This window comes from Thamnophis elegans, chromosome 17, assembly GCF_009769535.1.
Source record: "Thamnophis elegans isolate rThaEle1 chromosome 17, rThaEle1.pri, whole genome shotgun sequence".
NCBI classification, from domain to species: domain Eukaryota; kingdom Metazoa; phylum Chordata; class Lepidosauria; order Squamata; family Colubridae; genus Thamnophis; species Thamnophis elegans.
Window position 1 is genome coordinate 11710969 of NC_045557.1, and position 17668 is coordinate 11728636.

The 17668-nt window shown below is 48.1% G+C and overlaps 3 protein-coding genes across 4 annotated transcripts in view; 2 read left to right on the plus strand and 1 right to left on the minus strand.

The window, feature by feature from the left end:
* LOC116520073 (delta(14)-sterol reductase TM7SF2-like) overlaps nucleotides 1–17668 on the plus strand; it is a 278256-nt gene that overhangs the window by 177515 nt on the left and 83073 nt on the right. The window lies entirely within an intron of this gene.
* On the plus strand, nucleotides 129–11128 carry ZFPL1 (zinc finger protein like 1). Its single transcript, XM_032234224.1, has 8 exons — nucleotides 129–326; nucleotides 1774–1911; nucleotides 3016–3127; nucleotides 4732–4925; nucleotides 6426–6501; nucleotides 7763–7915; nucleotides 8597–8726; nucleotides 9391–11128. The coding sequence occupies exons 2-8, from the start codon at nucleotides 1810–1812 to the stop codon at nucleotides 9572–9574; spliced, it is 951 nt and encodes a 316-aa protein (XP_032090115.1). The 5' UTR covers nucleotides 129–326; nucleotides 1774–1809; the 3' UTR covers nucleotides 9575–11128.
* Nucleotides 11283–14310, minus strand: LOC116520180 (transmembrane protein 262-like). Its single transcript, XM_032234331.1, has 3 exons — nucleotides 14134–14310; nucleotides 12717–12816; nucleotides 11283–11359 (listed from the first exon to the last, which is right to left on the minus strand). The coding sequence occupies exons 1-3, from the start codon at nucleotides 14308–14310 to the stop codon at nucleotides 11283–11285; spliced, it is 354 nt and encodes a 117-aa protein (XP_032090222.1).

The following is a 17668-nucleotide window of genomic DNA, read 5'->3' on the forward strand; positions in this document are numbered from 1 at the left end:
GGAAAAGCGCAACCGAGCGGCCGGCGCCATCTTTGGGAGGGAAGGCGGGGGCAGGAAGTGAGTGAGTGAGAGAGGATAGAGAGAAAGAAAGAGAGAGAGAAAGAGAGAGAGAGAGAGAGAGCGGCCGGCGTGACGCAAACAGAGCGCGACGTTCCCGGAAGAGACGTGGCAGCTGGCCGGAGGGAGGCGGCGGAGACAGTTGGGCCTCGCACTTCGCCCGAGGACCGGCCCCGGCTAGGGAGAGCCAGAGGCGGTTGGGCAGCTCCGGCGACGAGCTTACCGGCGCCTGGGCCGCCCCGGGACGGTTTCTTCGCCAAGGGAGGCAGGTAGGGTATACCCCCCCCACCGTGGTTGCGGGGAGGGGACCGGCTATATGATCTCGTGGACCCCCCCTGGGTCCTGCTTGGGGGGGGGAGAGTGATGGGCTTTGATGGCCAGGAGGGCCGGGGATGATGGGGCTGGGTTGCCCTGATTGCAGCCCCAGGGGGAGGGTGGCCGGGGAATCCGCCCCTCCCAATCAGATCGAACTTGCTTCGGAGTTACGGCGAGCGGGTTTGGATGCCCGTCAGATATCAGTCATGGAGCTGCCCTGTTAGGTAATAAGTAATTCTGCTGTTGGGGGGGGGAGTGGTCCTTGCTGCCCTCTGAGCTTTGGTGGTTTTCTTGCAGACGTTTCGTGACCCTACCAGGTAACATCATCAGTGCTAGAAGGGAAGGAGGGTTGTGGAGAGGAGGAGGAGGAAAAGGACTGTAGGGTCCTGGGTGTTCTCAGGGTTAGCTTGTTTTCTTGCGGACATTTCATGACCCAACGAGGGAACATCATCCATGCTAGAAGAGAGTAGGGTTTGCAGAATGGAGGAGGAGGTGGAGGAGGAAAAGGACTATGGGGTGTTTTGGTGCTCTCTGAGCTTGGCTGTTTTGTGGCAGACATTCCATGACCCTACCAGGTAACATCTTCAGTACTAGAAGGGAAGGGGGAGTGTGTGGAAAGGAGGAGGAAGAGCAATAAAGGAGAATATTTATAGCTCAGAGTTGACACGAGTGGTCCTGGGTGCTCTCTGGGCTTGTTTTCTTGCAGACCCAACTTCATGACCCAACTAGAGAACATCATCAGTGCTAGAAGGGGGTGGGGTTTGTGGAGAGGAGGAGGAGGACTGTGAGGTCCTTGGTGCTCTCTGAGCTTGGTTGTTTTCTTGCAGATGTTTCATTACCCAACTATGTAACATCATCAATGCTAGAAGGGAAGGAGATTTGTGAAGGAGGAAAAGGACTATGGGATCCCTGGTGCTTTCTGAGGTTGGTGTGTGTGGTTTTTTTTTTTGTTGCAGACATTTCATAACCCAACTAGGGAACATCATCAGTGCTAGAAAGAAGTGAGGTTGCCTCTCTGACAATCAAGCAGTAAACAGAGTTACAATTAAGGGACTACCAGCTCAGACAAACAAACACTAAACAATAGCTTAGTCTAGGAATCACCAAGAACACTCCCACCGACACTTGCACATAAACAGGGAGCAAACCCCACTCCCTTCTAGCACTGGTGATGTTCCCTAGCTGGGTCATGAAACGTCTGCAAGGAAACCACCAAGCTCAGAGAGCAACCACAGTTCAACCCTGGGCTGCAGGTGCTCTCTTGATCAGGGCTTCTTTCGTGCTAGTTGGATCCTAATTTGTATCATCGCTCTGCACTGGTAACAGGACGTTGCTTTCTAAGGAAACCTGGGTCAGAACACCTGTGCAGGTAATCCCTCTGTCTGTGTCCTCTTTCTCCAGCTCTTCTCGGGCTAAGCCACCCCTGCGCCGACTACAATGGGGCTCTGCAAATGTCCCAAGAGGAAGGTCACCAACCTCTTCTGCTTTGAGCACCGGGTGAACGTGTGCGAGAACTGCATTGTCGCTAACCACGCCAAGGTAAATGGGAATAGCACAGGGAAGGCAGATGCTTTGAAACAAGAGAAATCAGAAGGGTGGGTGCCCGGGGACAAGCAGGGTATGAAACCACCCGTCAACGTATATGAAAGGACCTAAGACAGGGAGCGGCAACCTGCGGCTCCGGAGCCGCATGTGGCTTTTTCATCCCTCTGCTGCGGCTCCCCGTCACTCAAAATACACAGTGTGCGACACCCGCCGACAGGCAATTTATTGAGCTTTTCAACCCCCAGTAGGCCAACCATGGATAAATCCAAGAAAAGTTTCAGAAGAAAACAGAAGGTTTAATTCAACTACGTAATGCTAGTTTTGTGGCCGCTCAGGAAATAAGTCAGGGTTTTGTGGCTCCCCGTGTTTTTTCTTTTCTGTGGGAAACAGGACCAAATGGCTCTTTGAATGTTTAAGATAGCAATACCTCTTAGACTTATAGAGTGTTTTATGGTGCTTTCCAGCCTTCTAAGGAAGGAAGGAGGAAGGAAGGAAAATAGCAATAGCAGATTTATACAGTGCTTTGCGGTCCTCTCTAAGGAAGGAAGAAGGAGGGAGGGAGGGAGGAAAATAGCAATAGCACTTAGATTTATACAGTGCTTTACAGTGCTTTGTGGTCCTCTCTAAGGAAGGAGGGAGGGGAGGAGGAAGGAAGGAAGGAAAATAGCAATAGCACTTAGATTTATATACTGCTTCACCATGCTTCATAGCCCTCTCTAAAGAAAGAGGGAGGGAGGGGGATGGAAGGAAGATAGCAAAAGCACTTAGACTTATACACACTGCTTCACGGTGCTTTCTAGCCCTCTTTAAGCGGTTTGCAAAGTCCGCATTTTTGCTCCCAACAATCTGGGTCCTCATTTTACCCACCTCGGAAGGACAGAAGGCTGAGTCAACTAGAATCTGATTTATGGCTGTCCAGAACAAGATGCATACTAATTTTGTGTTAGACCTTGATTGTTACAAATCGCCTTAAAAACTGAAATAAGAGGCTGTTTCCATTCTGTGACATGAACAGGCTCCCCTCCCTCTCAATTTCCACCTGCTGCCTTTGACAACCATTGTTTTATTTATTTCCCCCCTGTTTTTCCTCCCCCCCAGTGCATCGTCCAGTCCTACCTACAGTGGCTGCAAGACAGCGATTACAATCCCAACTGCCGGTTGTGCAATGCGTTACTTTCCAACAAAGAGACGGTTCGGCTTGTATGTTACGGTCAGTAGAAACTCTCTGGGCCTTGTGCCAGAGAGGCTTCCCCTCCTGTGGCTCCCCAAAACGCCCTCTGGGACAGGGGATTCATCAACCTAAGAATGTCCCAAAGGTCCTTTTTTTTTCCCAAAAGGCAACTGGAGTTTCTGATTTTTCTTTGGAGACGTTTCGCTTCCCGTCCAAGAAGCTTCTTCAGCTCTGACGGGGTGGTGGGGAAGGGAAGGATTTATATTCCTTGCAGGCAGCTGGTCGTTTGCATCCTTTTTAGAGGGTCCTTGAGGCCACTTGGAGGTTTCTCTGTGTCCCATGAATGGTGCAAATGGGTGTGGGGGCTTCTTGGAACGGCTGAAAGGACTGTGTTGCAGACTGGAGATAGATGATGTCGTATCCTTCTCTCTCCTGTTGAGAGAGGGCTGTTCAATTTTGACACAGGTGGCCTCTTGGACCACACTTCTTTCAAACCAGCGGTCCTCTCTGTCCAAAATGTGAACTTTGCCGTCTTCAAAAGAGAGGCCTTTGTCTCTTAAATGCAGATAGACTGCTGACTCTTGTCCGGATGGTTTTGTTCTCCTATGTTGTGCCATGTGTTTGTGAAGTGGCTGTTTTGTTTCCCCAATGTACACCATCTTATCTCCAGTCTAAAGATATAAAGTGGCAGTTGGAATAGAGTGCTTTTCAGGTGGGGAGGGGGAGTAGAACGTCTAGCTCCTTAGCATCAGAGTGTGTTAATAATATGGCTGTCAACTTGAAATGTGTTTCCATGACTATTATCAAGTTGACATAAAAGAGAGAGAAAAGGGAGGAGAATGCCATGCATACTTTTGGCCAGAGTCAAACGTGTGAAATGCGCACCTTCATAGCCTGCCGCAGCACCTTGTTGGTGGATGCGATTTATGACACAGACAGAAGGGAGGGGATTCAGGGGTAAAGTTCAGACACCATTACAGCATTAATCAGTTTCAGCTCTGCAGAAGAACATGCCGAAATGTTGATCCTAATAAATGAATGGATTTCTTTTGAACTTTGTCTCGGGGCTCGTAAATTAATTAGGTCATCTTTTGGAAACTTCACAATGATAAGAAATGCTAATGATCTGATTGGCATTTTGAAAAATCCTTTCTTAGCGAGCACCTAGAAGCCAAGAGGAACATACGTGCCAAATTTCAAGTTTATAGCAATAGCAGTAGACTTATATACCGCTTCATAGGGCATTCAGCCCTCTCTAAGCGGTTTACAGAGAGTCAGCATATTGCCCCCAACAATCCGGGTCCTCATTTTACCCACCTCAGAAGGATGGAAGGCTGAGTCAACCCTGAGCCGGTGAGATTTGAACCGCTGAACTGCTGATCTAGCAGTAGCCTGCAGTGCTGCATTTAACCACTGCGCCACCTCGGCTCTTAAGTTTGTAAGCATTACAGTTCTGAAGATTTGGTGATGAGTGTGTGGTATTTGCCTTTTATACATATAGATTTTTTTTTAAAAAAAAAACCAAGTCCAGTTGCCTTATGGAAAAGCACCTTTGGGGCAACCACGACCAGAATGATGGCGTATCTCCTTTGCACAGCCCCTCCAAGGTAGGACTTTGCTTTAACGTCTCCTCTTCTCCCCAGACCTCTTCCATTGGTCCTGCCTCAATGAGATGGCCAACCAGCTGCCGCAGAACACAGCCCCCGCTGGCTACCAGTGTCCCTCGTGCCAGGGCCCCATCTTCCCTCCCACCAACTTGGTCAGCCCGGTTGCTTCTGCCCTCCGAGAGAAGCTCTCGACCGTCAACTGGGCTCGGGCCGGACTCCGGCTTCCCCTGGTAAGAAATGGAGTCCTGCCATATCGCTGAGCTGCTTCTTGAGCCATTTTTCACAGTGCCAGGTTTAGTTAAAACTTTAATCCCCTTTGAAATGAATCCAGATTGTTGTCGATTTTTTCCTTCCCCCACCAGCGATTGAGAGCGCCTCAGGAAAACTGACAGACTGATCTCTGTTAAAAGCAGAGATTGAGGTTCAAGACCCAAGTTTCCCAGCCTTTGATTTTGTCCATTTAAAAAAAACACAAAGTAGCTCATTTTGTTTAAAAAGGTAATCCCTGCAGACAACCTCCCTATTATTACTGTATTTTTCAGAGTATAAGACGCACCCCCCCCCCAAAAAGAGGGTGAAAATCTGGTTGCGTCTTATACACTGAATACACCATTTTTGGCCTCCCGAAACCTCGCAACCTTTGCAAAAATGGACACGCATAGGCTTTGGGAGGCTTGTAGAGTGCTCCTGCGGGCTGAGGAGAGCAAAAACGAGCAAAAAATGGCCCATTTTTCGCTCGTTTTTGCCCACCCACCCCCGGAGCACTCTACAAGCCTCCCAAAGGCTATGCATGCCTTGTTTTTTGCAAAAAAAGAGGCCGTTTTTGCCCCCAGACGCCAGGAGCAATTTGCAGGCCTATCAAACTTTCTGCATGCCCCGTTTTTCACAAAAAATGAGGCGTGCAGAGAGTTTGGGAGACCTGCAAAGTGCAAAATCTTTTTAAAAAAAATTCACCTGTTCAAAATCTTGGTGCGTCTTATACTCCGGAAAATGCGGTACTTGGCAGCTTCCGTCCTAGTCAGGGAGCAAGCTCCTTTAAAAGAGAGGTTTTCCTGGTCCTTTTACCGATAGTTCAGTTGATCCTGGTGACCTTAAAGGTCATCCAGGCCAGCCCTCTTCGGTGCAAACATGCGCTAAATCACCTTGGATATTGTAACAGCTAACCAACCCTGGTTTGGAAACCTCCTGCAAGACGGAGCCTGTTCTGTTGTGCCACAGGGGGGCACACGGAGCCCTCCCTGCAGGCAGGCGAGCCGTTGTTCCACTACGCACGCGCCTCCCACTGGCTATCTGGTCTTTGGGTCTCTGCTATGCATGCGTGGGGGGGCGCATGCGGGAGAAGCGTGTGCATGCATGGCGGGGGCAGGTCCCAGGAGGCTGCAGGGAGGCCAGAATGGGGCGTGGGGGGTGTAGCGCGTGCATGCACAGGGGGTAGGGGGACCCCCATGTCCATGCACAGGGGGGGCGTGGCATGCAGAGGGGGTCACGTGCACATTGCATTATGGGTGGGCACGAACACGTGCTTCCGCCACGCAGTGGCTAAAAAGTTAGCCATCCCTGGCCTCGAGTTACCTTAAGATAAGACGGGCGGCCAAGAAATTTGACAAACCAGCAAACAAACATTGTCCAGGATGTTCCTCTTCAAGAGTCAAATCAAAGCTTTTGACTTTCTTTCCAGATCCCGCCCGGTGATTAACCTGAATTTTGATTTTGGTTTTTTGCCTGCTCAGATTGACGAAACAGAAGTGAGTCACGAGGTGGATGCTCACAACGCCTCAGAGGGCAGCGACTGGTCCAGTTTCACAGGTGAGTATATGGCAGAGGGGAGTTCCTACCGGTTCGGCCGAGTCGGTAGTAAGTGCCACGCCCCCGAACCAGTTCTCTCCACGCCGCCACAGGGACCTCGTTTTTTGCTTCTGGGCATGCGCAGAAGCATTTTTTTTAGTGCTGCGCAAGCACATGCACATCAAGCATGGGCGCAACAGGTCCCTGAGCGAACCGGCAATAGCTGAGCTGGCTGGGGAATTGTGGGAGTTGAAGTCCACTCGTCTTAAAAACTGCTAAGGTGAAGAAACTATATAAAGAACGAGATGGGGATGACGGCATCTGTGCATCCATCTATCATCTATCTAAGTATTTGTCTATCGTCTGTCTGTCTATCTCTCTATCTCTCTGTCTATCTGTTTGTATTTGTCATCAGTCGGTCCATCTATCTATATCATCTATCTCTGTCTATTGCCTGTATCTATATCTACCTACCCACCTACCCATCTATCTATCTCATCTCTCTCTCTGTCTATCTGTTTGTATTTATCTATCATCTGTTTGTCTGTCAATCCATCCATCTTTATCTCTGTATTTGTCTACTGTCTGTCTGTCTGTCTGTCTATCTATCTATCTATCTATCTATCTATCTATCTAATTCCTATCATCTATCTATATCTATCTATCTGTATATCTATCTATCTATCTCTCCTATTTATCATCTATCTATCTATCTATCTATCTATCTATCTCCTATTTATCATCTATCTATCTATCTATCTAGTCTATCTGTTTGTATTTGTCTATCATCTATCAATTATCTTATAACTATCTGTCTATATACCTACCTACCTACCTAAATAAATAAATAAATAAAGGGGGGGATAATGTATTGCTTTTTCTTTTCTTTCAGCACTTAGCCAGGGCAGATCTTTTATGTTAAATATTAAATTTTAATCACTTTTCCCTCTTTATTTGTACACTATATTTTTGTTGTTGTTCGTTGCTTCGTTTCCTTTTGTCTGTTTTACACGATAAAACAATACATTTAAATGGTTTTTAAAAACCCAGGACCTAAATTCAGCCACAATCAGGCCACTTTATCTCTTACTTTATTGATTCATACACTGATTTTAAGTGCTGCCTCCTCAGTAGGCTGAGCAGCCTACATAAACGCAGACAGTCCTATAATTCCCAGAAAGCTCAGTTTAACATCTAGCAGCAACGCTAAATGCTAAACGTCTCAAAAAAAAAAAAAAACAGTTCTCCCTTGGATCTCAAGCTCTCCTTCTCCCTCCCGCAGCCCTAAATTCAGAAGATGCTGCCCCACAGAGTACGGCCTCGGCCTTCGCCTACAGCACAGGCTGCAACTTCGAGTCCCCGCCACAGCAGCCGCAAAATCTGAAGAATGGCGGCGTGTCCGACCAGCACACCATCGTCAGCATGAGTGACGCAGGTAGAGACGTTCTCACCGTCAGGGCAAAGTCGGCAGCTGCGTTTGGGGTGGGGTGGGTGGGTGGGTGACGGAGGGAGATAAATCAATTTGGGGAGGGAGGCGTGGTGACCTTGCTTGCAGCCGTATCCTCAAGAGATGTTGGCGTATTTTGTTGACCTTTGATTGTTGAGTTATCCTTGCTTAAAATCTGAGTGCCTTTATTTGATAAAGCATTGCGTAAAACCTTCATTTTTACCCCTCCCAAAAAACTCCCAAGAAACTTCGTAAGGACTTTGGAGTTTTTGGGTTTTGTTTTTTTTCCACTTCTACTTGTAATTTCTCCAGGGATACAGGGGGGGTGAAAAAAAGCTCCAAAAAATAAAGAGGAAGGAGAATAAAGCATGAAATATCTCCGTGCTGTGGCTGGCTCGTCCATATCCTACAGAAGGACAAGGAAGAAGAATTTTAAGCATCCTTTGGACAGTTTGCATAATGGGGAGAATTGTCCAAGATGCACATTTTCCTTTCCCTGACCGTTTCTCCTCCCTCTTTTTCCTTTTACCATCATGATTCATAACATCGCGTTTACATGATACCGCTGTACCGTTCTCACTTGGTTTCCTATAATCGATTATGCAGAGTTTTGGGGGAGGTGGAGGAAGGGTTGTTAATTCCCCCCTTCTCGTCTCTCTTCACCTGCAGCCTCCTCGTCACGGAAAATTTACGACACCCGGGAAGCCGGCGTCGGCCAGGACTCGAACACCACCATCGACTTCGACGAGGACAAATACCGCCGGAGGCCGACGCTCAGCTGGCTCGCCCAGCTGCTCAAGTGAGTCCCCGTGAAACACTTCCCAAAGGCTTGTTGGTTTGGGAACCGATCTCCCCCGGGAGGTGCTTGCAGTAAAGACAGCCGCAGAGATTTTGAAAGGGACCGAGAGCGACGGGAGGAAAGTCACAAAGCGAAATGGGAGCGCTCGTTTTCCTCTTGGTTTTGCGCTGACTGTTGCAGAGCCTGTAAAACGGCTCTTCTCACTATGGTGCCAAACTCCGCCTGGCTTCTGAGTGGGATTGAATGTCCATGGAGACGCTTCGGTCCTCCAGCTCAGTTACTTTTTCCAAAGGTAACTAACTGGACTTCCTCAGTTTAAACATTTCACTTCTCATCCAGAACTGAATCGGCTTCTTGGATGAGAAGCGAAACCTTGGGGGGGGGGGGGGGATCCCGTCGCCTTTTGGAGAAAAACACTGTTGCGATTCCAAGCAGGTCCGATTCAGATCTGGTGGACTTTGGAATATTTTTGGGTTCTGCTCTCTTGATTATTCTGGAGTCTCTCCTGGCAAGTTTCCTCATTCTTTCCCCCCACCCCCTCCTTGGCGCAGGAGATCCTGCGGCGAGCCAGCCAACGCTTCGAAAGCACCCCCGGTAGGCAGGAACAAATTCAGAACCTCAAAAGGACGGGGCAGTTCCATTTCCTCTCTCCTTCTGCCGGCAGGAATCGTTTCGGCACCCGGAAGCAGCCGCGGTCGTTGATGCAGCGGTTCGTCATCTTCCTTCTAATCGGCGGGATCGGCTTCCTGACGCTCGTCATCGTCATGATGAAAGTAGGCCGGGCCTCGGCCGACAACGACCCCAGCCTAGACCCCAAGTTCAACCCTAACATCCGAGTGGGACAGTAGTTTGAGTAGGGGCCGGCCTCTCCTTCACCATGTTGGCCCTGTACCCCACACTCTGGGCTCTTCCTCTTGGCAGCTGGCAGAATGGCACCCCCAGAGGGAGGGAGGGAGAGAGGGAGGCCTGGGGCTGCAACTACTCGGTGTGCGTGTGTGTCTCCGTCAGCTTCCCAGCCTGGACAAACAAGGTTGTTGGGGACACCTTGGAAGCTTGGATGAAGGTATACCAGTTCAAAGATGGCCCATCTCTTTCTCTTCCTCCTCCTCCTCCCCGCAGTCCGATGGGAATTGTAAACAACAAATGTTGTTGCCCTGATGGGCAGCTTTAGGCAGAAAGGACTAGTGTGCAGTGGAGGGACAGGATGGAACTGGCAATTTTAAAGAGAACAGGGCCTCCCATTTCTCGTTTCCTTCCCTCGCTCCTACTCAGTAGGTGGATGGGCAAAAGAAGCCCCCGTTTCTCTCTCTTCTCACAACTCGGCTTCCACTCGAGCCAGGCAGAAGCCTACTTTTCCTTAGGGGTCAAGTTTCCTCATTGCTTTGTTTTCCTTCTTTGAAGTAAGTTGCTTGAGGCGGGCGTGATCGACAGAACTGGGGGGGGGGGACTGTCGCCACGCCCACCCCGTAGCAATTTTTACAAAAAAGTACGGCCAAGTTCGTGAAGTTCTCCGTCAAGAAACAAGACCTCATCTCCTAAATCCACTTCGATGCTTCTGTGCAAGCTTGTCTTGGTTGCGGGAACGCCAAAGCTCCACCCCCATACACTCCCCCCCCCCAAAAAAAGGGGGCTCTATCTAAGCTGAAGCAACATCTGTTTGCACCCCACTTCGGTCCTTTCCGTTAACACAACTAGTTTCCGGCCTTTCTCTGCCACTTCTAATTACCTGCTAGATACGGGATGTCTTGGGGGAGGGCACAACGTGTGTCTTCCAGGCCCCCTCGGGCTTGGGGGCCCATCCTGTAGGACCAAAGGCTGCCTCCACACAGTTTCTCTGCAACCCAGAGGTTGAAAAAGGTCCAGGGTTTGATGGGCAGGTGCTCGAAGTGCTGCGGAGATGAGAAGGCAACGGCGCCTCGGTGCTTAGGAATCGCTTCCCTTCATAAGCCAGGAGTTACACGTCAAATTAAAAAAGGAGGCCATTATTATCTTATGCCCCACACTTTTGTCCTCTAGCAACATCTCCACTCTGTTCAGGCTCTAGGTTTTTCCAGAAAGAGTGGCCTCAACCTTGTCCTCTCCAAAACCACTTTTTCCCCTTCTCCAGCAGAAAGCGACGGTCCCAGTCCATTTTTGGGGGAAAGCAGGGGGGGGCACCCAGTGGAGGAAAGTCTCTCTCATCCCAGATGTCCGATCAAGAAGGGTGTGGTTGCCATCCTTTGCAGGGGGGCCCCATTTTGGAAAGGTTTGGGGACCGGTTCGAAGGACAGCTCTGAAATTTCCTGCAGGGTTTATTTCTCGCCTCTGGATTCTTCCGATGTAGGGCGGTGAGCGTGCAAATCTCTGGCACATTGAAGCAATAGAGACATTGGTTAATGTTCTATTAAACACTCTTGGCTGATCCTAAAGGGTGGTAGTTACTCCTTCGTTGCTCCGTCCTTCAGAGGTTACCGGCTAGGATAACGTGAACAAGCTTGGGGGTGAGTGGGAGTTGGGGGAGAAACCCCTCTCAATTTTTTTGGCTTCTCTCGTCTCATCCCTGCTTCCTTCCGATCATTAGTATTTTTCCTCCCTGTACTCGATGGTGAGATAGTCCATCCAGAATCGGGCCAGGTACAGAGAGAAATTCGCGACTGGATGAAAAAGGAAAATATATCGATTTATTCATTCATTCATGGATATCTCCACTTTTTATTATCTTGACAAATAACTCGAGGCAGGGAACATATCCAACCGACCTTCCTGGTTTCCCAGCAGCAACAACAACCCTGTGAGGTGGGCCAAGCTGAAAGACAGCCGGGTACAAAGTCACCCAGCTGGTGCCTAAGACAGAACTAGAAGTCATTGTCTCCTAGTGATTGGCCCAAAATCACCCAGCCGGCTTTTTTAGGGCTAAAGCGGGGTTTGAACTCACTGTCTGCTGGTGATTGACCCAAGGTCAGCCATCTGGCTTTCTTGCCTAAGGCGGAACTAGAACTCACAGACACCTGGTGATTTCCCCATAACAATCCTGTGTAGCGGATTGGACTGAAAAGGAGGGACTGGCCCCCAATCACCCAGTTGGCATTCCTGCATCCCCTGGTGGTTGGTCCAATCAGCCGCCCAGGTTTCATGCCTGAGGCGGGATTAGAACTCATCATCTGGTAATTGGCCAAAAGCCACTAGCCGGGTTTCGTGCCTCAGGCGGGATTAGAACTCGCCATCTCCTGCTTTCTACTCTGGTGCCTTAATCACTAAACCAGGTTGGGCAACCATGGCCTGTTCACGACATGGACTTCAATTCTCACAGTTTGGAAAATCGATTGCGGTGGAGGGGGGTGGAAATGAACGTAGGGCCTAGATCATAGTTTCATAACCTCGACAACTTTAAGAAGTGTGGACTTCAATTCCCAGAATTCTCTAACAAGCACCGCTGAATTCTGGGAATTGAAGTCCACACCTTTTAAAGCATGTTGGCTGAGGAATTCTGGGAGTTGAAGTCCACCCCTCTTAAAGTACACTAGTTGGGGAATTCTGGGAGTTGAAGTTCACATATGCCTGGGGAATCCTGGGAGCAGAAGCCCATCCCTCTTAAAGTAGGCCAGTTGGGGAATTCTGGGAGTTGAAGTTCACATATGTCTGGGAAATCCTGTGAGCAGACGCCCATCCCTCTTAAAGCATGCCAGTAGGGGAATTCTGGGAGTTGAAGTTCACATATGTCTGGGAAATCCTGGGAGCAGAAGCCCATCCCTCTTAAAGTAGGCCAGTAGGGGAATTCTGGGAGTTGAAGTTCACATATGCCTGGGGAATCCTGGGAGCAGAAGCCCATCCCTCTTAAAGCATGCCAGCTGGGGAGTCCTAGGATTTGAAGTCAAGACTTCTAAATTTTCCAAAGATTCGGGAACACCAGCCTAGATGGTGGAGGGGTTGGAAACTTAAGCAGTAGCTAAAAGAAGCTGGCTTGTTACCCTGGGAAACTCCTCCTCCTCCTCCTCCTGATCATCATCTTACCTAAGGAGGTCAGGGACAAGCACGTCAAGAAGCCATCATCCGCTTGCATGGTGTAGACGCTGGCTATGAGAGCCAAGTAGAAGCTCGTCACGTGGGAGAACTGTGAGAAACCCAAAGAAGAACAAGGGGAAATGAATGGTTCTCCCGTTGCAAAGAGCCGAGCTTTTCTCCTCCCTTCTCCAATGTTTTAAAAAAAATATTTTAATTTTTTGTAGAAGAAAATAGGAAGGCAACAGTGGCCTCTCGCACCCTGTCGCTTCGCAGCAGGGGTCGCTAACCTTGGCAACACTTGTGGACTTCGACACCCAGAATTCCTCAGCATGGCTGGCTGAGGAATTCTGGGAGCCGAAGTCCACAAAAGTCTTCAAATGGCCAAGATTGGGGTCCCCTGATTTTACAGGGATGCCTCGAGTCACACAGACACACACATACACACCACCACCACAAGGGCTTTCAGGAACAGCAAAGGGCATCATGGGAGAGGAGTTGGCCTTGTGGGAAACGCTGGCCATTTTGTAACAGTGCCCACCACATGTCCTGAAAAAAAAGTCGACACCTTGCCGAGATCCATCCTCGTTGCAGCCTGACAGCCCGACTCTCCCAGCAAAATTGCCACCCAAAAGGAGCAGAATGGGGTTAGATCAATGTTTCTCAACCTTGGCAACTTGAAGATGTCCGGACTTCAACTCCCAGAATTCCCCAGCCAGCATTCGCTGGCTGGGGAATTCTGGGAGTTGAAGTCCGGACATCTTCAAGTTGTCAAGGTTGAGAAACACTGGGTTAGATACACTTTCTGCCTGTCCGTTGATTGATTGATCAAATTTGTGATCCACTTTGGATCACCACACTATAAAAAAAGACGTGGAGACTCTAGAAAAAGTGCAGAGAACAACCTTGATGATGAGGGGACTGGAGGCTAAAACATACAAAGAATGGTTGCAGGAACTGGGCCTGGTTGGTCTAGGGAAGAGAAGGACCAGGGGAGACAGGAGAGTATCTTCCAATATTTGAGGGGCTGCCCCAGAGAGGAGGAAGGGGGTCAAGCTATTTTCCAAAGCCCCCAAAGGCCAGAAAAGGAACAATGGATGGAAACTGACCAAGGAGAGATTCGACCTGGAAATAAGGAGGAATTTCCTGACATGGAGGACAATCAACCCACGGAAGAGAAGTTGCCTTCTGGGAACTTCATCCCTGGAGGCTTTCAAGAAAAGACTGGACTGCCCTCTGTCAGAAAGGGTGCAGGGTCTCCTGCTTGAGCCTGGGGGTTGGACTAGATGACCTACAAGGTCCCTTCCAATTCTGTTAATCTGTAAAGGCTGTGGTGGATCTATTTTCCCTGGTTGCCCAGCTAGAGGTCATCTATTCCCCTCTGTGGGAAACGACTGAATTGCAAAAGAGGGGAAGGGAGAATCTTTACCAGCAGCGATACGGTGAAGTGGAAGCTCATGAGATCGCCTCTTTGAGAGACCAGGAAGTGGTAGAGGTCCCCGATGATCACTCCGAGGTTGATGACGAAGAGAACCCATGAGCTAATGATGAAGATGACCTTGCTTGGGAAGGTGACAGTGAGGAAGGGGTCCTTCCATGAGCCCATTTGCTTTATCATAGGCAACTGGGTTCTTCTTAGGGGAGCTGCGACGAAGGAGGCCCGCCCTGGAGGTGGTCTGCACAAGAGGTGTCTTCAGAGATCCTGACCTTATGATGAAGTCATAAGGATGCAGAGGTTCTAGAAGCCGGACGATTGGCAGCCTTTTTCCCCAAAGCAGATGGGTATCGGGCATCATCACCCGACAGCAGGTGTCAACCCTGAAGCTGACCTGACCGAAGCCATCTTGGAGGCTTCCGTGTCACCACACTGGGGCTGAGGGACAGGGAGAGGGGATTAGAGATAGCTGCGATTTTGTAGTCAAAACAAAACTTACTCTTAGGAACCAAGGTCATTCTCACACCGGGTCAGAGGAAGGAGGAGTGATGTCACCAGGCAACCAAACAACGCCGTGATTGGACCATATGACTGACTGATTTTTTTAAAATTGGCATTTTTGTTTTTGTTTTTTGTTTTTTCTTGACACAAACAATCCATTTAGCAGCGTGTCGTCTAGGTAAAATTTTTGTGCGATAACAGTTAAGTTTTACAATCATATTCATTATTTATCTATTCCAACTTAATGCCAATTTTACATGTTTGATATTATAACAATCCTCTTCTTAATTTATTTAACTCTATTAGTTATGTTAACTCTAATTAATACATTTTAAGACAGGTAATTTTACTTCTAATTTTTAAGTTTATTCTCTTAACCATTGATAAAATACTTCCCATATAGTGTAATAATCAGTTCTTTCTCTTTAATTGCCAGTGTTAATTTGTTCATTTCTGCACATTCTACTGTTTTCCTAATCACATTCTCCTCTGTGGGAAGTTCTTTGCTTTTCCAATTTTGTGCAAATACAATCCTAGCTGCTGTTATAACTTGAGTTATCAAAAATACATTTTCTTTACTGTAAGTTTCTGGTGAAATCAGGTATATTTTTGATTTTAAGTCTTTGTGTTGTTGTATCATCTTTTCGAGCCACGTGTGTTCTTTAGTCAAATATTTTCTTGCTTCTACGCATGTCCACCATATACTTTATGTTATTACGCTCCAGGTGTACGGTGGCATTTCCAACATTTAGCCGATTTATCCTTGAACATCTTCGCCAGTCTTGCTGGTGGCAATGCGACTGATTGTTTTGAGAAAAGTAACAAAATTAATTAGGTGAAAACTGTGGGAACCTTCAGAGTTGGTTTTCACCAGATACGTGCCAATGTGAGATATCTAATGAAAGCTATCCTTTGAGGAATCTACCTGCCTTGGAGTTTTGCTTACTATGGGTTTATTACTTGGAACCCTGATAGTAAGTACCGATGGACAAGGCAAGCTCCGAAGACATCCAAGCACTGTGGATAAGTAATGCTGACAAAGTGTGTAGGAAATCATGGTCCAAGGGTTAACCTCTGCAGCGATGGAGGGACAAGCTCTTTCAAGAGAGAGGCAACTTTCCAAAAAAGGGAGACCACACTTGGAATACTGCGTGCAATTCTTGTCATCACAATACAAAAACCATGTTCAGGCTCTAGAAAAAGTGCAAAGAGAAGCAAGAAAGTGATGTTGTGGTCCATTGGTGACCTGCGGAGCTGGCAGCAAAGTCGGATAGTGAGGAGGGTTGGGGAGGAAACTGGGCCAGTCCTGGAGTCTGGGGAAGGCTCTGAGGAGGGCTCTGTGTCAGAGGCAGAGAGGGGGCCAGGGCCGTCTGACAGTTATCAGCTGCCTTCGGACATCAGTGAGGCAGAGGAACAGCTGGAGCCTGTTCCCAGTGTGCGCACGTGCAGAGCTGCCAGAAGGCAAGAACAGTTAGGATAAAGGGGGCGACTCGGGAGTAAGGTTTGGAGATGATTGGCTCCTCTCATAAGACATAAAAGATGAGCAAATGCAAGTGAGCCTTTGCAGGAAGCAATTTTGTTCGTTCTGATCAGTTTAAACTCTGAAGCTCTGTTTTGACTCTGTGCTCCTTGTGGCCTTGCAAAGCGAATTGCCAATTAGGTCTCTGGCAGCGTTTCAAGGGAGATAAAGGTGGGCGCTTATCAGCCTTACCCTGAAAGACTGTGGCAGACTTCAGTCGGACTCTTCACGGACTATTTGTGAATCATTACGGGATGTGAATGAACATAATTTACAGCCGTTCAAAAAAACCACAGGGTTTGGGGGACTAAGAATGTGATTTTTACATGGAAGCTTAGGTCAGAACAGATGATGAAGGGTCTGGAAGCTAAAACTCACAACGAACAATTGAGAAAATTAGGTATGTCTGGTCTAACAAAAGAGAAGGAGTAGAGATGGCATGATAGCTGTCTTCTAGTAATTGGGGGTTGTCTCAAAGGGGGGATTGACTTGATCTCCAAAGCACCAGAAGGCAGGACAAGAAGTAATAGATGGAAACGGATCAAGGGGAGATCCAACCTAGAACTAAGGAGAAATGTCCTGACAACGAAAACAATTAATCAGTGGAACAGAAGTGGCCTCCAGAAGCTGTAGGTGTTCCATCACTGGAGGCTTTTAAGAAAACGCTGGGCAGCCATTTGTCTGGAATGGGAGGCGGTCTCCTACTTCGAACAAAGGGGCTGGACTAGAAGACCTTCAAGCTCTCACACAACCCTACTCTTTTGTTCGAAAATCTACTGGATTTAGGATCCCCACCACCACGTGACTATGGCGATGCTGCAGCCGTCTTGTGAAAAATGGTGTGAAAGCTTTTTGCAATGCAAATTTTCAATGCAAGTCAGCCATTAAACGAATTAATGTAAATTGAGGACTACTTGTGTGTTTGTGTATATATACATGTATAAAACTATATAAAGTGTATGTATGCAGATACAACACAGAAAGTATGCCCGTATATATACATATATATCAATGGTGGGTTCCGGATCCTGTTGCAACTGGTATACTGCAACGGGGCCGGGCATCCACCACGGGCACAGGTGCGCACTCACCACCTGTGATGCTCCAGCTGCTTGCTGGGGCATTGCGCAGGAGCTGTACGTTGTGCGTGCATGCGTGCGCAAATGACCCGTTTCTTTCAAATACAGGTAAGGAACGAGGGCAGGCAGGCCCTCCAAAGCATGGTTCCGGTACGGTGGCTGCTGCTTCCGGTAGGCACCAGTACGCACGTATAGGGTGTACCCTCTGGAACCCACCACTGACATATATGTATACAATATACAAATATATATACGTGTGTGTGTGTGTGTGTGTGTATACGTGTGTATGTATGTACGTATGTATATATATATATATGTATATAAAGTGTGTATGCAGATATACATAAGGTAACTGAGTATGAACATTTATACATATAAAGACACACACGTGTATGTATATAAAATCATAGTGTATGCAAATATGACAAAT